The sequence below is a fragment of the Tribolium castaneum genome, chromosome 1 (assembly GCF_031307605.1).
Source record: "Tribolium castaneum strain GA2 chromosome 1, icTriCast1.1, whole genome shotgun sequence".
NCBI classification, from domain to species: Eukaryota; Metazoa; Arthropoda; class Insecta; order Coleoptera; family Tenebrionidae; genus Tribolium; species Tribolium castaneum.
In genome coordinates this window covers 31278973-31302867 of record NC_087394.1, presented here as the reverse complement: position 1 = coordinate 31302867, position 23895 = coordinate 31278973, and the positions used below count along the sequence as shown (strand labels likewise).

At 35.4% G+C, this 23895-nt stretch overlaps 5 protein-coding genes and 3 long non-coding RNA genes across 9 annotated transcripts; 5 read left to right on the top strand and 3 right to left on the bottom strand.

Annotated features, from left to right (window-relative positions):
- Positions 1-60: 60 nt before the first annotated feature.
- LOC659911 (uncharacterized protein) lies at positions 61-1792 on the top strand. The gene is made up of 4 exons (XM_966177.5): positions 61-550; positions 596-860; positions 913-1139; positions 1570-1792. The coding sequence occupies exons 1-4, from the start codon at positions 274-276 to the stop codon at positions 1695-1697; spliced, it is 897 nt and encodes a 298-aa protein (XP_971270.1). The 5' UTR covers positions 61-273; the 3' UTR covers positions 1698-1792.
- Prps (Phosphoribosyl pyrophosphate synthetase) lies at positions 1718-6588 on the bottom strand. Of its 2 annotated transcripts, XM_008192661.3 has the most exons (6): positions 6435-6588; positions 5666-5870; positions 5408-5591; positions 3330-3395; positions 2216-2773; positions 1718-2160 (listed from the first exon to the last, which is right to left on the bottom strand). In XM_008192661.3, the coding sequence occupies exons 1-6, from the start codon at positions 6454-6456 to the stop codon at positions 2068-2070; spliced, it is 1128 nt and encodes a 375-aa protein (XP_008190883.1). In that variant the 5' UTR covers positions 6457-6588; the 3' UTR covers positions 1718-2067. The 2 variants fall into 2 exon arrangements, with proteins under 2 accessions (XP_008190883.1, XP_976064.2); XM_970971.4 differs by lacking the exon at positions 3330-3395.
- Positions 5955-7753, top strand: Ubc4 (Ubiquitin conjugating enzyme 4). Its single transcript, XM_966235.5, has 5 exons — positions 5955-6373; positions 6618-6770; positions 6820-6902; positions 6949-7112; positions 7161-7753. The coding sequence occupies exons 1-5, from the start codon at positions 6311-6313 to the stop codon at positions 7295-7297; spliced, it is 600 nt and encodes a 199-aa protein (XP_971328.2). The 5' UTR covers positions 5955-6310; the 3' UTR covers positions 7298-7753.
- Positions 7754-9150: 1397 nt separating this feature from the next.
- Positions 9151-11271, top strand: LOC660034 (E3 ubiquitin-protein ligase RFWD3). Its single transcript, XM_966298.4, has 2 exons — positions 9151-9457; positions 9512-11271. The coding sequence occupies exons 1-2, from the start codon at positions 9430-9432 to the stop codon at positions 11164-11166; spliced, it is 1683 nt and encodes a 560-aa protein (XP_971391.1). The 5' UTR covers positions 9151-9429; the 3' UTR covers positions 11167-11271.
- Positions 11272-12304: 1033 nt separating this feature from the next.
- On the bottom strand, positions 12305-14284 carry LOC107397506 (uncharacterized). Its single transcript, XR_001574585.2, has 2 exons — positions 12653-14284; positions 12305-12605 (listed from the first exon to the last, which is right to left on the bottom strand). It is a non-coding gene; the product is annotated as an uncharacterized LOC107397506 (long non-coding RNA).
- On the top strand, positions 14268-15948 carry LOC103312318 (uncharacterized). The gene is made up of 3 exons (XR_511347.3): positions 14268-14409; positions 14464-14845; positions 14903-15948. It is a non-coding gene; the product is annotated as an uncharacterized LOC103312318 (long non-coding RNA).
- Positions 15949-18019: 2071 nt separating this feature from the next.
- Cndp2 (Cytosolic non-specific dipeptidase 2) lies at positions 18020-22895 on the top strand. The gene is made up of 6 exons (XM_966358.4): positions 18020-18180; positions 18611-18767; positions 18813-19493; positions 21768-22188; positions 22239-22490; positions 22540-22895. The coding sequence occupies exons 2-6, from the start codon at positions 18733-18735 to the stop codon at positions 22585-22587; spliced, it is 1437 nt and encodes a 478-aa protein (XP_971451.1). The 5' UTR covers positions 18020-18180; positions 18611-18732; the 3' UTR covers positions 22588-22895.
- Positions 18255-18668, bottom strand: LOC107397505 (uncharacterized). Its single transcript, XR_001574584.2, has 2 exons — positions 18529-18668; positions 18255-18471 (listed from the first exon to the last, which is right to left on the bottom strand). It is a non-coding gene; the product is annotated as an uncharacterized LOC107397505 (long non-coding RNA).
- Positions 22896-23895: the final 1000 nt, after the last annotated feature.

Here is a 23895-nt window from a genome sequence, read left to right as displayed (position 1 = left end):
TTTAAGGAAAACAAAGTCACTAACCTGAACCACCTGTCAATGTCAAAGTCCATATGGCAGTTTGTCAATAAAATGCTTGCAAAATTTAAACTCGCATTTCAAAAGAATTTAAACTAAAAGTAAACGTCTTGTGCCCAATTTCCATTGCAAAATGATTTTTGATGACGACTCATAGGCACTGACAGTAAAATCAAACTTAACACAATTACTCTAGCCTGATATTTATAACAGTCCTTGGAAGTTGGGTAATTCGCGATCAGAACGTAACAAGAGATGGAAAACGGCACTATCCCGGTCCACAAACTAACAAGTAACCCTACCGCGGCGTGGAGGGAAATATCAAAGAACCAAAAAATTATCAAGCTCAATGTCAAGTCTCCCTCAAAACCTGTGGAACCAAATAAAGTACGATTCGTTTGTATGAGCGACACCCACTCCCTTATAAGAAACCTGGTGTTCGACGTACCCGACGGCGATGTGTTCATCCACGCTGGGGATTTTACGAAATGTGGCCAGAAAGAGGAAGTGATGCAGTTTAATAAATGGCTAGGTGGGTTGTGCTGGAAAATTTATCATTCTATTTGCCTACTTCCAGTATCTTTGCCCCACAAACACAAGATTGTAATCAGCGGCAATCACGAATTGAGTTTCGATAAAAAATTCTCTGATTATTTCAAAAAAACGGCGAGTGCAAGACACACCGGATCACTCGAAGATGAAGTCCCCAATTATGGCAATACGAAAGATAACATCAGTGATGCAGTCAATACTGATAACATCAGGCAGTATTTAACAAATTGCACGTATTTGGAAGATTCGGGGATTGATATTTATGGCATAAAACTGTACGGAACTCCTTGGTAATTTCACGGAATTTACGTAAAACAATAAAATTTGTGTAAATTATTACAGGCAACCTGAATTCGGTGGCTGGGCTTTTAATTTAGAGAGGGGTGAAGAGTGTCTTTCCAAGTGGAATTTGATTCCAAACGATACGGACGTTTTAATAACTCATACGCCGCCTCTGGGGTTTGGCGATTTGGTCTGTTCGGGGGTTAGAGCTGGATGCGTAGAGTTGTTAACGACGGTCCAACAAAGGGTCAAACCCAAATATCACGTTTTCGGACACATACATGAAGGCAAGTTAGTTTACACTCAATCTGTATTTCAACCAATTTGAACATTTATCTAAATTCCAACCTACTTGAAAGTTCAATGTTTGTTTATTGTTCTGCTGTAGAGGTGGATTAAGCGCCTGGCTAATTTCCAAAACTCGATAAGTTTAAGTTAGAAACAACTACAACAGAGAACGTGAATGATAATTGTAGTAGACTTCTAAATTTTGCCGTTCGTCAAAAACTAAAGTGTTAGAATATCCTCCCAGAAAATTGTTATTCCATAACAGTCGTAGGAAGTGTTTCGACGTTTCGATTTTTTAATAAAACTTTGTCAAGGTTTTTTTCTTACAAAATTTCATTAATTAATAAATCAAACCATCGGTAAAAATTCTCTTCAGTTAGGTGCCACCTAGAGAAGAAACTCATTTTACCGCTCCTTTTATTTCGCCAGGTTATGGAGTGTTCTCGGACGGAAAAATCATCTATATCAACGCTTCAACATGTGATATTAACTATATTCCAAAAAACCTACCTATAGTTTTTGATGTTCCTTTACCAGAAGGCCAGTCGAAACACTAGGTTAGTATCAATCGAAAACGCTTTTATAATCTATTTATTGTGTATATTTAAGTTCTTTTATACAAAATAATTTGCAAAAAAATGTATAGAGAAAGCTCGTGTCTTTTATTTCTTGTACAAAAATAAGCCATAATTATATACACTACAAGACCATTTCGAAATAATAAAAAAATATTTTATTGCAAGAACCTAATTGTAATTAGCGTAAATATTATGGCATGCACCTGTAAAGGTCTAAATTATAATTTAAAAAAATATGAATTTGTATCTCATCATCAATTAGTTATAAAGAAATAAAACGAACATCTTCTACATCTGAGGATTTGCAGTACAACCTAACACTTTTATTATTTAAAATAATAAAAATGGGTTAATAAGGAACATTCGAGAATAGGTACGATACTGATTCGCCATTGTGCGTCCTCCTCACCGCCTCAGCGAACATCATGGACACATCAATGCACTAAAAAACCAAACAATCATCAAACTTGTGATTTGTGCCAAATCGCACAACTCACCTGGATTTTCGAACAATCCTTCATATGCCCGTCTTGTGGAATCGTATTAGTGACAACCACAGCCTCAAAGCACGCGTTATTAATCCTAGTTATGGCAGGTCCGGAGAAAATCCCATGCGTCAAAATCGCGTAGACTTTCGTAGCCCCAGCTTCGGTCAACTTCTCGGCTGCGTGGCAGATCGTGCCGCAAGTGTCGGCCATATCGTCGACCAGAATAGCAACCCTGTCTTTCACGTCTCCGACGAGCACCATCGAGGCCACCTCGTTGGCCTTCTTCCTCTCCTTGTGGATGAGGGCGAACTCGACGTTGAGTCTGTCGGCGATGGAGGTGACCCTCTTGGCGCCCCCGGCGTCCGGCGACACTATTATACTGTTCCGCCACTCGACAATGTTCTCCTTGATCCATTTCAACACCGCCGGTTCGGCGTACAAATTATCCACCGGGATGTCGAAGAAGCCCTGGATTTGCGACGCGTGCAAGTCCATGGTGATGATGTGATCGGCCCCCGCCACCGAGAGCATGTTCGCGACCAGTTTGGCCGAAATTGGGGCCCGACTCTGTTGAGCAAAGGTTCAAATTGGCATGCATTGGGCCGAGGGCGAGGGACCTAACATGTTAAAAGCTAAACAAAATTCCCAAGCCACTATCTAGCTAAATTTTCAATTAGTAAAATGACATGTCGGGTTAGTTAATAAGTCTTCGGTATTATTATTATTATCGCATGGTTTCAAGATCATTACATCATTTTTCGGATGATAATTTTTACCCAACAATAAACAGATAAACAAAAGTTGACTTCTGACTCCTGAATGTTTGTTACACGATAATAATGACTATTTCGTCAATGTAAAATTGTTTCACAACAGTACGTTTCCCCTTCGTTTTGTAATCCTGGCATGCAGTTCCGGGAATCATATACAGCGTGTCGCAATTACGCGCCCATTTATGATTTTTTTATTATTATTTGTTAATTGCGACGTATGAACGCTGTGTTTTGTATCAGTGTTATTAACAACGTACAAAGCTAGTCTAACTCTGGCGTAAAAACATGATTTTCAGACGACACTTTCCCAATAAGCCCCTGCAACATTCACAAAATTTAACAATTTTTACCCTGAATTTCCATTCGATTGACTTCCATTTTTCCACGTTGCGTTCGACGTCATTTTTATTCGCAGGCTAAAATAATCTCGTATCAGGTAAGTGTGTATGTGAATGTACGAAGGTGTAAATCTACTTTATTCTAATCGAATGATTTCAGTTAAAATTAAATTTTATTTATGGGAACTACGTTGCATAAGAGAAAAAATTGGAAATTTGTCAACAGAAACATTGAGAATACGAAAAACAGGTGCAATTATAAATAAAAATACACTTTACATAAGTTTCTTTCAACTTTTTAGAAAAAACTTCAATCTCTGTCACGTTAGAAAAAGTCAAGAATCATAATAATTAGAGTTTAATTATTATCACGATAGTGTAAGTAGTTCAACATTATTACATTACTTGATCTACTCTTGAAATATAAAACTATTTAAAGCAATGCATTTTGCTAAACATTCCACTATTATCAGTTTATAAACACACATGAACCCGAACTTATTGACGTATTTCCGACCATTTCAACTATTTTTAAGTTATGCTAATTAGTAATAGATATACAGAATCTTAATTAATTAAGAGAACTGTGGCTAGTTCCTCGCTTAGACGTCATTGAAAGCAAAAGTGGTTTTGCTACACAGATAAGGAACCAATAAAATATTTTTGTTCAAATTACTCAATAAATTGTAATAAACAAATATTTGAGGGGGAAAACAATTAGGGCAGGCCAGTTGGGACCTGCACTAAGAACACCCCGAATTAAAATGATAATATTTTAATGTTACTTAAAATTGCACTTGAAAACTGCCACAAGCAAAGAATTCCATTTACCTGGAACTCTTATTATTTCAAAAAATTACTGAAAGAGATAAAGATATTAAAAAAATCGTGATCAAGTGTATTGTAAATTTTTTTGTAAACGTATGATTTCTCTAAATTCGTTTGCTTAGTCCTGTGACAATTCAAGATAAAGGCGGTTGGGTAGAGCAGTAGAATGATGCACATGAAAAATAGTTTGTTAAAGAAAAATTTGGTCTTTTGAAGGAAAAGTAACACGTAATGTAATTTAGACACGTTTTGAAATCATTATTTCAGTAATTAAAAAAAATTTAATAATTTTTCTCGAAATCTGCTCTTCAACTGTAGACTCCCCACTAGTTTTTTTTATCTTGTTATTATAATACATAGTACCAATCAATCATTTGAATTTATAATTAGAGTAAGTTTTTATGGCTTCTTTTCTTGTATGGCAAGGCTGATTATTATAATTAATAAAACTGAAGAGTCAGTTAATCAAATTTCGAACGGTAATATTTAATTAGACCACGTTTTTGCCTCTAGATTACCAACTACATAAGAAAAAAACGCATACATTCAAATGAGTACATGTTGACAAAAAATCTATTGGCATTATTGAGCTATTGGTCATTCTTCTAATTTGTTTCAGGTGATGGCTAGGCATGGAAGTGTATATTATTTGTATAAAATTTTGAATTTGATATTTAAATACTGGCAAACCTTAATCACACAATCACTTAGTATTTATTATGATAAGAAATAGACTTATTTTTCCACTTTTGTGTCAAGAAAAACATCAATAAAATCTAAAAGTACACAATAATTGTAGTAATAAAAAGTAACAAATTAAAGACTGTCTTTGTTAAATGGATATAGCAAAATCACTTTTAATAGTGCAGTTACATTTATTATGCCTTTGCTAATATTCTAGTAAAAAGCCTTTATGACTATTTAACACATCATAAATCATATATTTCTTAAGCAAAGCAAACATGTTTGAAATACTTAAGTCGCGGCAGTGGCGCCCTCTCAACCACGTGCTCCTTTTGCCGACCTAACGGTAAACAAATTGTTTCAAATTAATAAACTACGTGGTCGGATTGAACTTGTCCAATTATTAAACCAGATGCTTGACTAATTTGTCAGGTCAATAGGAAAAACCACAACCCTAATTGTCCTAAAAACCAAAACTACGGTCTCCACAAACCCGCTTGCAGATGTATACAAAGTCACGTGGCGTCTAGGTTATCTACACATGTGCAGGTACACAATTGGAGCAATTGTGCACTCACCTTGTCCTTCTTGTCTTGCCGAGCGTACGGGAAGCATGGAATGACTGCAGTGACTCTGCTCGCGGACGCAATTTTGCACGCATTTATCATGATGAGGAGTTCCATCAGGTTGTCGTTAACTTCCCCGCTGCCCGACTGCACGATGTACACGTCTTCCCCACGGACGGACTCCCCAATTTCCACGCTAAAATAAAATAATAATAATAAGTCGCAATTTAAGCCAAGTCAATAAGCAAATAATTTCCAAAGCCCACTCACCATGTTTCCAAGTTGCTGAATTTCTTCGTAACCACTTTGCCCAAGTCGATCCCCAGCCGGTCCACGATCCTCTGGGCCAGGTCGGGGTGCGAGGTCCCGCTGAAGACTTTAATGTTCGGCATTCTGCTCTGGAGGATCAACGAAGACTTTTCCAACTTTGCCCGCAACAAGCTTTTAGCACGTACGGGCTGGGAAACGGGCATAACTGCAAAACGCGCAGCCAATCAGAAGCGGGGTCTAATGTTATCGGCAAACAACGCTCCAGAATGATAAACCTTGTGACGAAATACTCCCTGCTTATCGAAGATTTCCGTCGAAAATATCGCCGAAATTGTCAACAGAAATCGCGCGGGGGGGCCCTTACGTCATCGTTGCAGCAGTCCGAGGGAAAATCCCCGAATATTTGCGAGATTTCGGCCGATTTGGCGCGCGCGTAAATTCCGTAAAGTTGGCTATAATGCTATTGAAAACAAGTGACATTTCTTCATTTAGCATTTCATAATTTGCCTAACTTCAGTGAGAAATTAAAAGTGTGAAAATCGATCTTTAGCCAGTGTATTTTTTACTTTTGTCAACAAATCGCTATTTTTTAGAGCCACGGTTTATCTGTTATGTTTTACTGCATTTAGGAACTTCCCCACCAGAATGGCTAACATAGCAGCACAAAGGATACGACGAGAGTTTAAAGAGGTTATTAAAAGTGAAGAGGTAGGAACTTCGCAAACACTGTTTTTCTGTTATGTCATTCTAACTCCTAAACGCCACTTACCGTTCTCGGTTTCCTCGGACATTTCGAATTTTCACACTTGAAATTGTCAGTACACAACGTAAAATATTGATTACTGAAAAATGCCCCCTGCCATAAATTCAAAGCGAAGGGGTTATCACTCCAACGTCATTTCGTAACAATCAACAAACTTGGCTAATACGATCGTGCTTGTTTGAAATTTAGGTAGCAAAATGTGCCATCAAAGTGGAACTCTTAAATGATAGTTATACAGAGCTCAAAGGCGAGATCACGGGCCCCCCGGACACGGCCTACGAAGGGGGCACCTTCGTATTAGAGATTAAAGTACCTGAAACATACCCCTTCAATCCACCCAAGGTACGTTTCAACATAACCAGGAAAAAAAAGACTAAGAGTTTTGTAACAGGTCAGGTTCATTACGAAGATATGGCACCCGAATATATCATCAGTAACGGGCGCTATCTGCTTAGACATTTTAAAGGACCAATGGTGCTTTCTATTACGTGGTAGTATTTGTTATTAAATGAAATTCTAGGGCTGCAGCTATGACGCTGAGGACGGTGTTGTTGTCGCTCCAAGCGCTGCTCTCAGCTGCGGAGCCCGATGACCCACAGGACGCCGTGGTGGCGAAGCAGTTTAAGGAAAATATAGAAATGTTTCAAATGACGGCCAGACATTGGACAAATGTTTACGCAGGCGGTAATTTATGCAGTTTGCAATTAGGACGGCGTGACGCTCTGTTTGCAGGTCCCCATGTAAATAAAGAATGTGACGATAAAATAAAAAGGCTAGTTGATATGGGAGTGGAGGAGCACCAGGCGCGGGTCGCTTTGTCGTCGTATAACTGGGATATAGAAAGAGCAACTGAACAGTTATTTAGTTAGTGAACTATTTTAATCCGCCATTTTACTATATTCTCTCTACACTTTTCCAACAGTTGGTTATGAAACGCAGTTTCATTTTCTACCCAATAGATTACTGACTTAAATTATTTTGAAGGTGTACAAGATGAATAAAAGGATTGTTTGCATTTACCTTATGTCTCAGTAATCACTATACGAAAGTCTTGTTTTGGCTCTTGCGAACTAATTTCAACTTTTGTCAATATTGGTGTTTGAAATTTATTGATGTTACTGATGCTTATCGTTAGTTCTTTCGAGTACAAAGTCTTTCAATTAATTACGGTTTATTCTTGCTAGTGAAAACCACCAGATTAGTTTTTTAGCACTTCAAGTATGGTAATTGAATGAAATGCTTTGTATAACCACTTTCCAATTAGTTACTGTTTTTATTTGTAAATCGGCGATTGAATACTGTTAAAATAAAATTTTAATCTTGAATATACAGGCACTGAGGTGAGTTACAACCCTAAGACAATCCACGTCCATTTGAAACTCAAATACTCCATGAAAATAAAAGTTGCGCATTAACTCTTAATTTATGCACTGATTATGCAACAGATTTACATAAGTAGCACCACGAAAGGTCGAGACTCCTTCGGTACTATTTCAAAATAGATTTAAATTCAATTACAATCACCTATTATTAGTCCAGTCATTGAATAATTTCAATGGTCCAGTCAAATAAGCCTGTAAATCGAAATGTTCAAAAGCTCGCTTTTTTTATATAAGTTACATGGAGCAGTTAAAAACGTTTAGACAAAGAATTTTTTAGTTGAAGAAACGAAATTAAAGCGTTTTTTACAGATTATTCAAAATCGCTGAAAGCTAGAAAAAAAAGTTTTAAACAAAAATTGTAAAGCCGAAAATTTTGCATAAAAATGTTCACTTGACTGTTTTTGATATTAATATTAACAGAAAGTTAGGGCGGTTAAAATAATATACATATACTGTAAAATCTTGTCATAACACTTGAAAAAAAGGTTGTTTTTTGTTAGTATTTTGGCATCGCTGCGAACATCTTTAGCTTTTTTTGCAAAATTTTTATGAAAACCTATTCAAATTACACCAAAAATTAAGGGTTTCTAGTCTTTTATAAGCAAGAATTCCTAGGAAATCTGGGCTTATTTTCGACCAAAAAAGAAGAAAAATTGGCGGAAAATGTATGGTTTTTCCCGTTATCTTAATTTTTTTATCTAATTAACATGTTTTAGAAATTTTTCGAAAAAACGAAGATTTTCGGTAGTTTTTATTCGAAAAAAAAAATCAGGTAGATACATTCTGTGTTTTTGGTGGCAACTTAAAACATATATAACAGGACATAAGTGTAAAAACCTAAACCCGTCCTGGCTAAATCAGGACGGTTGGTAACCTTAGATTAAAAGTAATTTGTTAATTTATCATTTTTAGAAATATGCTGCGATTTCACCTCGAGCAGATTTTGCGGTAATTTTATATTGTAATAACTGTGAGTGTTCCAGATATTGAAATGATTCTTACATGAAAAACTTATTTAAGTTATTAACTTCATTTCATATCGAAAAATTCATTACACAGGACGTTACAAGAAAATGTAATTTTTAGTTTCTTTTTATCAAAAGTCAACCTTGTGTAAATACGTAAAACTGCATTATTTACGGTGGAATCTTTTACAAAAAAAATAAATTTCTAGCTTTATCCAGAAAGAAGATACGGGATGTAATCGCAAAATTTGTCCAATGTTAGGTTTTTGTAAATTTTTACTAAAAAGTCTTTTTGACCCCTTCTCGGGAGTTGGAACAACCTTTGTGACTCCACAGTAATATAAAAAACGCAAGTTTTTTCCAACTTTTCGATTTAAAGGCTTATTTGACTGCCAGCAGGGAGGAAGTTCATAATCGTGAATTATTTGTATTTTTTATTTTTATCAGTTATCAGATGAGTTATTTTTCACTTAGTGGTTACGAAAAATCCGCAAAAACATTTCCGTGTGGTTATTTTTGCGTAAAAATCTTATGCAAGGACGTGAAGGTCGTTGACGTTGAAACGTCCTTGAGTTTGACGTCGCCATTTGACATTGACAGGATAGTTTTTTGAGGTTAGGTTGTAAATTTATTTGAAAAAAAACCCAAAAAGTAATGAACTTGGATGACTACAACCACGGAGGTAACCATAAACTCGTTATTCCGTGCGAATTATCACACAAGTCAACCGTTTCAGAAAATGAGATGGAAGTTGAAGGCTCTGAGGACTACCCCTTGCAGATAATCTCCCCGCGCGTGGAGGAGATCCACCCCTTAGCATTAGTAGCAATAAACGTAGATAATAACGAGCCCCCCGCCACCTACAACGACGTGGGGTTCCCCCTAGTGCCACAAGCCAACGAAATCGAAAGACTGTCCCCCACCGAGTCAGTGGCGAGCACCCCCCAGACCTTCGACGAGGAGAGCAACCAGTCGCGAAAGCGCACCTTCGAGGACGAGGAGCGCGAGGAGGACGGCTCCGTGTGCCCCATTTGCCTGGACGAGTGGACGAACACGGGCCCCCATCGGATATGCGCCCTCAAGTGCGGGCACCTGTTCGGTGAGCAGTGCATCACCCGGTGGCTGAACCAGAACTCGCGCAAAACGTGCCCGACCTGCAAGGAGAAGGCGCGCCGCCACGACATTCGCTACATTTACGCCAAAAAACTAACAGCAATTGATACAACTGAACTGGACAATATCAAAAAACAGCTGGACTCGGTGACCGAACAGCGCAACAAGTTCCAGACTGAGTTGGCCACGTGCGCCTACCGCGAGCAGTTGCTGAGGCAGGAGATCGCCCAGCTCAAGACGCAACTGAGGCAGAACAATGTTCCTACTTTCAACCAGCCCATGGTGGAGCGCGTCAAGCTGTACATGGACAAGGCGATGGAGATTTGCAAATTCGGCGGAAGCCGGGTTTTTGACGCGCGCTGCGAGCTGGACCTGCTCATGGCTTCGATGAAGTCGCCCACGAATTTGTTCGCCGGGTTCGGCTTGAAAAAAATAAACATTTCGGGGTACAGAACAATCGCGTTCATTCCAGTCCATACGTTGCAAATTAGAGACATTTGTTTCCACAAGGAACAGAACTGGGTGCTTACAGCGTCCATGGACAAGACCTTTAAGGTCATAAACAACCACGAGAATTCGGTTGTCCACCAATTCACCCATCAAATGCCCCTCTGGTCATGCTGTTGGGACGAAAACAACCCATACGAGCTATACGTAGGGACGCAAGCTGGGTCGGTTATAAAATACGACATTCGGCAATTAACCGAGGCCGTTTGTACCTTTTCCATAGAAGGGGACATGTCTCCGGTGGTTTCAGTCGCGTCGATCCCGGCAGCCCCGGGCGAAGCCCTGGCGCAAGGGGGCGTCGTGTCCTGCAAGTTGAACTCGCTCTGGCTGTACGAGAACGCGAATGGGGAGTACAAGAGACACCCGATTTCCTTAGAGGGACCATTCGTTTCAATGAAATACCAAACAAACACAAAGCAATTGTTAGTGTCTTCTAGGCCCAATAGTCGAATTACGTACGCGAGGCATACTTTAAGTACCTTGGCGAGGAATGAGGGGAAAATTGACTGCAATATTCTGCACACGTTTCAAGGGGGCGGCATGCAGAAGTTGCTATCAAAGTCGTGTTTTTTGTCGCATACGAGTGATTACGTTGCTGCCCACCAGGAAAATTGCAAGAGTGTGTTCTTGTGGAGCATCAATACGGGGCAAAAGGTTTGCTCCGTGACGGCGCACGAAAGTGTTTTCGATCTGAAAGGGTTCCAGAATCAAAATGGTAGTTTTCTGGTTTCGTTGACTGATAAAAAACTCGAGTTTTTCAAATTTGCTTAGGCGGTTTTTAAAGTTTAAGTATTAAGTATTAGGTACACTCTTCAATTTTGTTACGGATCACATTTTGACCATACGATTTTCAATAAATTATTTATTTTTTTTACACATCGGCAAGTTTTAATCCTCCCTGTAGTCTCCCGGTGTCTTTACAGCACCGTGTTGTGATCACAGTGCCTTGTTTTTATGGAATTACATGAACAAATTAAAAAAAATGTAGGTATTGTAGATTACTACTATAAGGGCCCCTTCAGCACACAACACCTTTTAAGCATTTTGACCTTGTTTTCAAAGGTATGTTTAAGAAAAGCAAAACTATATGGGCTTGTTCGGCACACACCATTTTTTATCAGATCTACCCCCGTTTTTCAAGGTACCTTTGTTAAAAGTTAAAATTCGCTTTTTGCCCTGTTTTTCTATTGGGCCACTTGAGCACAAAAATGAATACGGTTTCGTCCAAACAAATTCGGAATGTGATCCCTCATGAGAGTCCACAAAGTGGACTAGTGCGTAGCGAATTCACAACCCTGTTTTTAAAGGTCTATTTAAAAAGTAAATACTTTAATGATTTTGCCCTAATTTTCTAAGGTAGAAGGTATGCTCAAACTCATGTAGGTAAAAAAAGTCAATTAAAAGCAAATAGAATTAACAAAAAAAATCAAGAAAAAATGGCTATAGATGCCTGGAAAAATAATAAGGGTATAGCGCTGAAAATTTCTGAATATCATTAAAATATGTAGAAAATCACACACCTCAATTAAATAAAAAAATGAAGCGAAATTCTTGTTTACCTACAGCAATAACTGAAATTCGTAAATTACTATTGGAATTAATCATACAAAAACAAATTGATCGAATTTTTGGTCTCCTTCTGGGGCCCGTGAAAACTAACCACAACCAAACTGTGAATAAAACGGAAACTTAAAATAACATTTTGCAACTTCGGTCAAATGTCAAAGTGGACTATTGCTACCTAAACGAGGTGTATATGACCACATCGAAAGTAAATAATAAGATAGCAAAATTAGCATCTTTAATTATATCAATAGAGCATATTTGGAACAAACTAATTAAAGAAAATGTTACAATAATTATTAGTCTTGATTTCTTTACTTATGTGCGAGTACATAATAAATACTAATTAAAGGATTCCACACTTTTATTACAAAAACCCAATAAATCCATTAGATAAGTAAAAAAAAACATCTCAAATTAAACCATTAAAAACCCCAATAATTACAATAAATTAATATATGCAGTGATTAACCATGCTCTCGTTGAAAAGCTCCCCTTTTTGAGTATTGTCTTTTTTAATTTTTTTATTTGGTCTATGGGTACAGGCCAGGTTTTTCCAAATAAATAACCAGCCTGTTTCACCGCTAGCGACATCTTGATGAAATTCGTAATCGACAATTTCACCTCCAATAGGTCTAGATAATCCACTGTAAATTAACTGTAAATAACAGTAGCAAATTACACTGACACTTACTTTGATCATTGTCTTTGTGCGCTATTCCATTTCCAACGTCCTGGTCCATCACAAATGAAATGCATGACCAGAATGACCCAGGGTAGGGTGGTGAAACCTAAATGCACCAAGCCAAGTATAGGCGCCAAATTCAAAATCGACTGTAGTTCGGATTGCCATCGCAGATGTCGCACACACGTATAGTCAATTTTAGCGAAGCTACCTATAACACCTATAACACCTATAACCTCTCTAATCTGTGCCTATAATATCGGCAGAAATCAAGATCAAGTCTAATATCGTGCTTGCGATCAAACCACACAAACAGCCATTTGCCACCATTTGCCCAGAGTCCCAGAGCATTTGCCGGTAAATTTTTACTTTAGCTACTTCTGGATTTTTGAAAATTTTTTTTTTGCATTTTGCTTTAAAAAGCCTCTAGATCAAAGATATGACCATGAAAGTTTGTGCAAATGCCCCGTTTTCGAAAAATTCGACTTTGAATGACCTTGACCTAGACTTTTTAAATTTTATTAACACTCTAATAAATGATATTAACCGTAAATATAACTATAAATGAGGCAAGGCGCCTACAGATGATAGCCCGCAGGCTGGGGCTTCGCCCCAGCGACCTAAAAATAAACATACCCCACGGACGATTAAACTCGAAAATGTTGAACTCGAAACGTGGAATAGTGATTTTTATGGATCTACAGCGCGTACAGGTCGTAGGGTACAGGCTGGGGCTTCGCCCCAGCGACCTAAAAATAAACATACCCCACGGACGATTAAACTCGAAAATGTTGAACTCGAAACGTGGAATAGTGATTTTTATGGATCTACAGCGCGTACAGGTCGTAGGGTACAGGCTGGGGCTTCGCCCCAGCAAACTAAAAATAAACATACCCCACGAACAATTAAACTCGAAACGTGGAATAGTGGTTTTTATGGAACTATGTTGCGCGTGGCTGGGGCTTCGCCCCAGTTAACTAAAAGGAAACATACCCCACGACCAATTAAACTCGAAAACGTGGAACTCGACACGTGGAATAGTGTTTTTTATGGAGCTAGGGTGCCGTACAGTTCGTGGCCGGAGGCTGGGGCTGCGCACCAGCTAACTAAAAGGAAATACACACCACGATTGGTAAATTAACCTCAAGAACGTAGCACTCACAAAAAAATACCTTGTTCACCACTAGTAAGTAAAATAGTAATGGAGTGGTGTTGTTGGTAAATTGCATGAAGGGAAATGCGGGAATGCATCCCCACTTCCGTCAATCAGCCAATCAGAGCACAGAGACATAAATTCAAATTGCAAAATATGAAAAAATACACCTACTTTTTAATGAAAAAGGTATAATACGTCATTTAAATTCATTCTGGGAATACCCGAAGGTGTTATAATCATAACAAACACGCAGGTGCGATTCTTACCTGTTGAAGCTAAACAATAACAACCAATCAGAAATAAGCACACGCAACGCATGCACACCCTGGTGGCGAACGTTGTATCCCTTAAAATCAACAAAAATGGCGATTCAAGTGAAATGAGTGAAAATAAAAATTATTTTTGTAATGTTATTTTCAATTTGCACAAGAAAATTCATAGTGTACGGTCATCAGGGCACTCAGAGGAATCGTTTGGCGTAAGTTTCAGCTTGAAAATCCAGAAGTAGTTAAAGTAAAAAATTACCCATTTGCCTACATTTGCTTCCTAGAGTGATAGATGGATCCACAAATTTTAGAAATTCTTGAAAATTATCCTAATTTTCTTAACGGTGAGCATTATAATTAACATTCTTGGTTAAATCTTTATTCCTTACACGCTTCAGACGATTACTTTGTGGACTGTACGTGGGAAGAAGACGAGATAAATAAAAAAGCACCCTTTGTGCGAATTCTACCATGCCATTTTGTCGTGAAACATGTCTCCTACATAAGAAAAAAAACAGGGTGCTACTTTATAGTGAAATATAGTTATAATACGGAAGAAGATTTGCCCACAGGAGACGGTTTAAAAGTGTTAGTAGATCGGATAAAAAAGTATTCACCATCAAATACTGTTGTGGTGGACCACCATATAGAACCTCCAACATATATTGTTATAACCTATGCAGTTTGCTGTAAGTGTACTAGATTGGGTTTTAAATATCCCATACAAACACCACAAGTATGGGCTATAAAAAGTGCTGTTGAAAAATTTCACATATAAAGGTAATTGGGTAGATATTTAAAATAATATGACTTGTTACAGTGTTTTTTAATTTTTAGGCCATTAAGAATCATTAACATTATCAATATAACATTAACTACCCACTAAGCAAAATAAAGTTACTATAATGTTACAATTACATTTTCCCTAACCAGGTAACATTGAAGTTTTCGTGTTAGATAAGTGGAAATAATTTCTTTGGAACTTCTAATGTCCTCCCAAAACACGTTACTTTAACTACACCTAGTAATGTTATTTATAAGTTGATAGAAAACTTTCCAGTAATGTTAAAAGTAATTACAATAATTTACGTTAGTAAAACCTTTAGTAATTATAACTTTATTACAACTTCTATAAGTAATGTTTAAATATGCACCTACTTTTACCACTTGTGTAAACGTTGTAAACAAGTTACTATACTTGGTTTATGAAAATGTATATAATTTTTTTGAAATATATAAACTTTCATATTATATTTTTATCTAATTAATATCCAAATGGTATTGTATCAAAGGTTTCTAGAATAACTCTCTTGTCATAAACAAAACCAAATTCTTTTGTTTCTATTTTATTTAAAAGTTCTTTAGTTTTGGTATCTCTGGTAATTCGATTATATTGTGTACTAATTTTTTTGTCTTTATATTCTAAAATATTATTTATACTATCGGAATTAATCTGTTCGGACGTTTCATAGTTTAATGTAAATCCTTTTATTTTGCAAACAACTTTACCTGTGTTAGTCTTATAACAATAACTTTTTGGGCCTGTTGATATCCAGTCTATTATCCATACGCCTTTACCTAATTCGTCTGTCCAATCTCCCAATAGACAGCCTGTTTTAACAGTGTTTTTTCCATCATCTATATATACAATGCTATCTGTATCATAATATACTACACTTTCTCCTAATATGTCTAACATTTCGTACAATCTTAGTCTAGCATTTGCAGTTGTAAAAGCAGCTATGAATATATTGGTATTGAAATTATTTTCTACATAGCAATCTTTATACTTGTAATCAATTTGTAACATATTTTCATTTATTTCATTGATATGTATATTATCAAGTCTGTCATCTAATAAAATTTCATAAAATCTTTTAACATCTGTAACATATTCTGTTGCGCCCATATTTTGTCTTTGCCCAAATTTACCCCATAAGGAATTTAAGCATATTTTCGCAACAGCTCTCTTTCCAGGATTATTTTCTATTTTACCTAATTCAATACCTAAATTTTCTTTTACAGCTTTTCTATATTCTTCTTCTGATTCAAAATCATCCTGCCAAGGGCTTGTTTCTAATTTAATTTTTATAAACGCTTTCACATATCCTTTAAATAAATTTGATGATTTTTCGTAAAAATGCCAAACCTCATCAATAGTTATTATTTTGTACCCCTTTTCAATTGCTTTTTTTACTTCGTTGGTACACCAGGTTCCTCTGATAATTCTTTGAGATTCTGTATGAGAACATTTATCTTTTTGATTATTTAATTTTGCACACAATTGACATAATGGAAATGTTAGCTTTTCATCACCAGATTTGGTTTTATTCTTAACAGGTAAAACGGGGTGATACAAACCTTTTGGTGGTAAAATTGCACATTTTATTAACCATACCAATCTGAATTGTACGTATAGACATGTACTGCATTTATATAAGGCTGATAAAATAAATGAAAAAGAAATAAATTTACGTGAAGAGGAATTTACGAATTTCAGTTATTGCTGTAGGTAAACAAGAATTTCGCTTCATTTTTTTATTTAATTGAGGTGTGTGATTTTCTACATATTTTAATGATATTCAGAAATTTTCAGCGCTATACCCTTATTATTTTTCCAGGCGTCTATAGCCATTTTTTCTTGATTTTTTTTGTTAATTCTATTTGCTTTTAATTGACTTTTTTTACCTACATGAGTTTGAGCATACCTTCTACCTTAGAAAATTAGGGCAAAATCATTAAAGTATTTACTTTTTAAATAGACCTTTAAAAACAGGGTTGTGAATTCGCTACGCACTAGTCCACTTTGTGGACTCTCATGAGGGATCACATTCCGAATTTGTTTGGACGAAACCGTATTCATTTTTGTGCTCAAGTGGCCCAATAGAAAAACAGGGCAAAAAGCGAATTTTAACTTTTAACAAAGGTACCTTGAAAAACGGGGGTAGATCTGATAAAAAATGGTGTGTGCCGAACAAGCCCATATAGTTTTGCTTTTCTTAAACACACCTTTGAAAACAAGGTCAAAATGCTTAAAAGGTGTTGTGTGCTGAAGGGGCCCTTATAGTAGTTAGATTAGGTCACGGGATATTTTATTCACAAATTTAAAAAACTAGTACTTATATAATTCGTATAGTAATTGAAATTTTTATATATTTAAATGTTTAAATACTGTTCAAAGTTTTTAATGAGACAGCCAAAAGAAAAATTATTTGCTTCCCAAATAATATTACGATTTCATGTTTATTCTTCAACAAAAACGTCCGAAATACTTAATTTTAAGTAGTTTATTTAAGATAAAGTAATTCGTGCATTGTTTTATAACAAGAATCAGATGTTATATAAGTAGAATACGTGCTTTATAAACACTCCGATACTGATAATGATTTTATCTTGTTACTACATCCTTTTAGAACACATTTTGCCGAAAAATTTACATAATTTACGCGAATTAAATGTCTAATACACGAGTTTGTCGGAGGGAAAAATGGCATGAAATCTGTTTATAAAATCTCTTTACGATGAATAAAAAAGATTTAGACCCATTCTTAATGAATTTCCATAAATAAATTAAACTTCAAAAACTGTTTGTCATTTAAAAATTCTAGGATTTAAGCCAAAGCAGATTAATGATTAATTACTACTTAAGGTTTAGTTTTGTGAAGATTGAACTGCTTTGTAAGTTTGAAACAAAAGTATATAATGATAGGTATTAAAAAAGTTTTAATTTTTCGCTTGCACCTGTTTAAAATTAAAAAAAAATCATACTAATTAAAATTATATGCAGGGACCATCTTAGCCAATGTCTCTGCTAAAGCCAAGTTATCCTAAAAAGAGCAGAGACCGCACTTTAAATAAAACACAAAACTGATGGGAAAATACCTCTACTCGCTCTTATCATTATTATCTGTCTAATCTATCAATAATTGCAGTTAATTACTTGACTTTTGTAATAACTAACAATCTTGTTTATTACATCGGTTTTTAACTGAAAATTTATCTTGGTGGGTGGGACCCAGCACCAGCGTTCAACATCATTTTGATAACACAGTGGCTATAGTACTTCAAACACAAAACCATATTTTATTATTAACAACCGTAATCTCCTAGTAGAGGTGAGTTTTACTCTAACAAAGTGTTAATGAATTAACGTATAGGTGTGTAGGATTTGTTGTAAAAATTGTACGGATTTTCGGTTTCATTCAAAAATTTAATTCAATGAGTGATTGATCGATCGAAGTATATTGAGCTAGAAAGAATCAATCACTAAGGCATTGCATTCATTCATTAAAATAATTCCAATTTAAACTGATAAATGTACAAGAGTCTTGAAACCGTTTCTGTTGGTGCTCCTTTAAAAGAAAATAACCGAGTAGTCTTTAAATACGAAGTGTTGGTTTTATTGCCTGAAAGTAAAGAGAAGTTGTCCAAATTCAATTTTCCTTTATCTTGTTTGTACCTACTGTACTTATTTACCATTTGCCTATCTTCTATGATAAAAAAACCAGCCACATAAGTGATAAGCATTTTTTGTTGATCTTTCAGACCACTGTCTGACACTGACAAGTGACAATAAAAGGTTTGACCACCCGTGAAATCATCAGAAGTTCAGCCTTCGTGGACAATAATAATAACCTCAATTTAAATTTGATTGTCATCCCGCTAACATGTCTCTTCCCGAACCATTATCAAAACTTTTCAGGTAAGTTGAAGCACTGAAAGCACCGTCTTAACCCCAATTTCACAGTGAAATTGACAAAAACAAGCAAAAGTTCATAACCAACCTCCGCGATGCCGTTGCCATTCAGTCCGTGTCAGCGTGGCCCCACAAGCGGGGCGAAATCCGCAAAATGATCGAGTGGGCCAGAGACCGCATGCAGAAGCTCAACATCCAAACGGAAATCAAGGAATTGGGAAAACAAACCCTGCCTGATGGCAGAGTTATTGACTTGCCCCCTGTGGTGTTCGGGGCCTTGGGCACCGATCCTAAGAAGAAGACCGTTCTGGTTTACGGGCATTTGGACGTTCAGCCTGCCCTCAAGGAGGACGGTTGGGATTCCGAGCCTTTTGTCCTGACTGAAAGGTCTGGAAAGTTGTACGGAAGGGGGTCATCGGACGACAAGGGGCCAGTTTTGTGCTGGTTACATGCCATTGAGTGTTACCAGAACTTGGGGATTGATATTCCAGTCAATGTCAAGTTTATTTTTGAGGGAATGGAGGAGTCAGGAAGTGTGGGGTTGGACGAGTTGGTGCACAGCGAGAAACAGAAGTTTTTGGCAAATGTTGACTATGTTTGCATTTCTGATAACTACTGGTTGGGGACGAAGAAACCCTGCATCACTTATGGGCTCAGAGGGGTCTGCTATTTCTTCATTGAGGTGCAATGCGCTGCCAAGGACTTGCATAGTGGGGTCTTTGGGGGCACTGTGTAAGTCGACATTGTCTCATTTTTTTGTATAAAATGTGGAAAACATTTATTTATTTTCAAGTTGTTTTAATTGTTTTATAATTAATTGAGTTTATGTGGAGTTACATTAAAAACTTCATATTTCATATTTTATTATTACAATTTTGGACGTATCTTTTAATATCTACTAGATGTGCTACTAGTGAGAAAGTAGAATCTTTTTAAAACTTTCAAACTTGTTTATTTACCGATTTTTCCAGCATCTCATTCTTACTAACCCAGTTTGCATTTGTGGTTTTTAATTTAATAAGTTCAATAAATCGTTGAATTGTTTGTGGAGATTGGGAATAATTGATAAATTGGAAAAAAATTGGACAATCTTAGTGTTAATGATGTAACGTTTCGTGATGTAATGATTTATATCAATCGTTTTAATGTATTCATTATTCAGAATGTAAAGAAACTGTGTTCTTAATGTTCTAACACAGTTTTCCAAAACATTATGGAATTATGTTTAAAGATGGGGAAAGGTCATTATAAAACTTAAGTCCTGAAATGTTAAGTCACTTTAATGCTATGAAGAAACAGTGAAACTGTTGAAAATTTTTTCAACTTCCACGTATAAATCAACTATTAGAAAAAGATGGAATAATAAAATGTTATAATATCAAGTTAAAAAAAATTGTTCTTATTTCCTCAAAGATTGTAGAGAACTTCATTACTCACCAATCAAGTTTTTTTCAAAAATCATAGTTTTTTACAAAATAATATTCTTTCATTAAGCGATTTAGACTATTTCAATAATAAATCAGGGTTTAATTTAAAAGTCACCTGGTTACAAAATTAGCTATGAGTTTTATTTTATAATTTATTATTTACTAATAATATTAATTTATTATTTACATACATGGTATTAACTTTAATGTCCTTTATCTACTCTATGAAACTGATGCAGTTTCATTCCATACCATAAAAATTTTGGATAACATTAAAGCATCAAATTGAAGAGTGTTTAAAACTCTATCGTTGAAAATATAATTTTTTTTCTTTGGACAAATAGAAGTATTTATTTTTTCACTGGAACTAAAACTTGAAAAAACCCTGTATGCACAGGACTATGTATACTAATAAAAAAATCTTGTATATTAATGTAAACAAAAAATCGTGTGTCATATAAAAATGAAACGAAAAAATCTCAAATGTTAGCAATTTTATTATTATTATTATTTTAATTAAAATTATTGTGTAAAGTGAATGATCTAGATACTCATGCTATTTTTTCTATACGATTTAAACGTTTCTTTTTATAAAAACATTAAAACTACTGATTAAAACTGCTTCGTTACAAATACCCAGTATTTATAGTGATGTAAGAACAAGGACTGGCCTGGAAGATGATGATTTCATTTAGGAACAACATCCAATTATAAAAGAAATTATATATTATTTTTCTCAAAAATTTATTTTTAATTTCTTAATTTTTTAAGTTAATCAACTTTTAAGAGGCTTTTCCATTTTTGTAATTAATTTCTCTACTGCAATGCTAAAAAAATTTTGAAACAATTTCATACTTTCTTTTTTAAGCTGTCTCAATTTATTTATTTATTATTCTTAGTTCTAGTAGCATGAATTTTTAAAAAGAGAGTGTAATCGTCAAAAAAATTCAAATTAGTTAAAAAACTAAGCCAAATCGATCAATAAAAGTTTCTCTTATCAAAAGTTACATCCAGAAATACAAAAATTATAGTGTTTTATTAAAAAAAAACAACTTGTAGCTCAGTTGTGAACTTAATGTTTATTTTGCTGAACAGTGGCGTTTCTATATGGAACATTGGATGGGCATGGATTTTTTAAAGTTGAACGTAGGATTAATTTTATGTTTGAATTTGAATTTTTAATGTCCACAGGATGTCTCATAATTGACTAATTCTCAATTCAGAGCCTTGTAGAGAATCACTTTACGAGTTCAAATACATAAACTAAATAAAGGTTCGGGGCTAAAAATTTTAGTGCTTATTGTTTTTTATAGAATAGATTATTGTGGAAAATAATAAAGTGAAACAATTTTTCAAAAAATTAGCTTTATTTTGGAGTAAAAAAATTAAAACTTTACTTTACTTTAAAATAAAACAACTCTTTAAGAAATTGTTTTAGACTATTATTGTCCACAATCACCTACTCCATAAATAGCAATAACCACTGAAACTTTTAGCCTATATTTAAAGAAAACGCAAGTGAAGTGATTCTCTCTAAATTCGCCAATTTTGGGACACTGTATAAAAATAATTTTTGCAGCCATGAAGCAATGACTGATTTGATTTACCTCATGGGCACTTTGGTCAACAAAGACGGCAGGATTCTGGTGGAAGGCATCTACGACGCCGTCGCCCCCTTGATGGAGGGCGAACGCGAAATTTACAAAAAAATTGATTTCGACGTGGACGATTATCGCAGTGACGTTGGTTGCAACCGCCTGTTACACAATGAGCAAAAAGAGCAGATTTTGATGCACAGATGGCGCTACCCCTCCTTGTCCCTCCACGGCATCGAGGGGGCCTTTGCCGAGCCTGGCGCCAAAACCGTCATTCCGGGAAAAGTAATCGGCAAGTTTTCCATCAGAATAGTCCCCGACCAGAAGCCGGCCCAAGTTGAAAAATGCGTGGTGGCTTATTTGGAGAAGAAGTGGAAACAGCACGGAAGTCCCAACACAATGAAGGTGACTAACACTTTGAAATGTGGGGTTTGGTTTAGTTTTTTGTGTGGTAGGCGTACATGACCGATGGTGGGAACCCCTGGACTGAGGACCCAACCCACCCTCATTACACCGCAGGTCTTAAGGCCACCAAACATGTGTACAAGGTCGAGCCTGATTTTACCCGTGAGGGCGGCTCTATTCCTGTTACTCTAACATTCCAGCAAGCTACGGGAAAGAACGTTATTCTGCTGCCGGTTGGGGCAGGCGATGACGGGGCTCATTCGCAAAACGAGAAAATCGATATAAGAAATTATATCGAAGGAGTGAGTTGAAACAAAAAATTAACAAAAAAATGTTAAATTTGCTTTTCAGACCAAGCTGTTGGGTGCCTATCTTTACGAAGTCGGACAATTGCAGTAAACTATACAAGGTCAGATTTCTCAGGCATTGCGCTCTTTTTTTATAATCTATATCACGGAAAAATGAGCATATCAATGAGTGACGCCATGGGTGTAACTATTTTATTTGTCTGGGATTTCTGCATCAAAAAATATATTTTTATATGTTCCATTTGCTACAAATGGAAGTAAATAGGTAATTGTTTTAAAGACGCTTAAAGGGTTGCCAATATTGATAATATGCTAAGATTCTGATGTTTTTATAAGAACTGATGTAATAATTAAAGCTCAATCAATATATGCAATAAAAATTTATACAATTATCTTTAATTATCCATGTTAATAATAGTAAAGCCACTTTACCTAGTTAATTTAATCATCTTGGAAAAATCACATATTTAATTAACTTTAAAGCAAATGAAGTAAAATGTTCTTGGAACACAAATATACAAATACTCCTATTTATAAACGTAACAGGATTAGTAAGAGTAATTCTTTTTACATTCTCTTTAGAATTATTAATGGAACGGATCGTGGAATTGTTTGCTCGTATTTTCCATACATTTTTAAAATTGCAGTAATTTTTTTCAAAAAATTTTATTCAGTTATTAAATTAAATTAAAAATACGGTATCGTAGTACCTATAACAGTGTGATAACGCTTTTGGATCTTAACAACAATAGATATTGTTGATAATTAGTCTTTTACCAATATTTCGCTAGCTCATTTTTTATTATTTATTTATTCATCACATTAAACTTAATGATAATGTATATTTTAACATTAAAATGGAAAATTTTTGTTTTTTATAATACTTTAACAAATATTTTATTTTTATGTTTTATGTTACAAGAACTATATACTATTTCTATAAGAAAAGCTTCGTAAAAATAAAAAATATCTATTATTAAATATTAATATTCAATGTTACGTACCAGAAAGTATCAAATCTTTCGAGCACCTACTACAATCAACACTAAGTGTTGACTGATGGATGTATGGTCTGCAAATAGTGCAAATACTTTTAGTAATTCTTGAGAAATCGTAAAGTTTATCTTATACATTAAATACCGGTTTCTGTTGATAAAGCGTGATAATTTTTATTTTACAATAAAAGAGGAGGTAGGTTTTAAAGGCTAATAGGTTTTTCTTAAACCTTGCACAATTCAAATACATACAAAAAAAATTAAGAAAGACTCAAACCACAAAATATTTAAGTATACAGAAGCGGCTGTACAACAGATTTGTTTTCTCTAACACACAATAAATTAGGTAGAAATGTTTGATTTTTTTTTACGTACCTGCTAATATTTGTTGACTAAATATTGTA

Bases quoted from the DNA above. Each gene is read 5' to 3' on its own strand.
- LOC659911 (XM_966177.5), top strand. From the start codon at position 274: ATGGAAAACGGCACTATCCCGGTCCACAAACTAACAAGTAACCCTACC. The intron at 551-595 runs GTGGGTTGTGCT...GCCTACTTCCAG, and splicing joins GCAGTTTAATAAATGGCTAG to TATCTTTGCCCCACAAACAC. The intron at 1,140-1,569 runs GCAAGTTAGTTT...TTATTTCGCCAG, and splicing joins TTTCGGACACATACATGAAG to GTTATGGAGTGTTCTCGGAC.
- Ubc4 (XM_966235.5), top strand. From the start codon at position 6,311: ATGGCTAACATAGCAGCACAAAGGATACGACGAGAGTTTAAAGAGGTT. The intron at 6,771-6,819 runs GTACGTTTCAAC...GTTTTGTAACAG, and splicing joins ACCCCTTCAATCCACCCAAG to GTCAGGTTCATTACGAAGAT. The intron at 7,113-7,160 runs GTAATTTATGCA...CTCTGTTTGCAG, and splicing joins GACAAATGTTTACGCAGGCG to GTCCCCATGTAAATAAAGAA.
- Prps (XM_008192661.3), bottom strand. From the start codon at position 6,456: ATGTCCGAGGAAACCGAGAACG. The intron at 5,871-6,434 runs GTAAGTGGCGTT...CGCGTTTTGCAG, and splicing joins GTCCGAGGAAACCGAGAACG to TTATGCCCGTTTCCCAGCCC. The intron at 2,774-3,329 runs GTAAAAATTGTT...TTTGCTCAACAG, and splicing joins CAATCGAATGGAAATTCAGG to AGTCGGGCCCCAATTTCGGC.
- LOC660034 (XM_966298.4), top strand. From the start codon at position 9,430: ATGAACTTGGATGACTACAACCACGGAG. The intron at 9,458-9,511 runs GTAACCATAAAC...CAACCGTTTCAG, and splicing joins GGATGACTACAACCACGGAG to AAAATGAGATGGAAGTTGAA.
- Cndp2 (XM_966358.4), top strand. From the start codon at position 18,733: ATGTCTCTTCCCGAACCATTATCAAAACTTTTCAG. The intron at 18,768-18,812 runs GTAAGTTGAAGC...CCAATTTCACAG, and splicing joins CCATTATCAAAACTTTTCAG to TGAAATTGACAAAAACAAGC. The intron at 19,494-21,767 runs GTAAGTCGACAT...TAATTTTTGCAG, and splicing joins GGGGTCTTTGGGGGCACTGT to CCATGAAGCAATGACTGATT.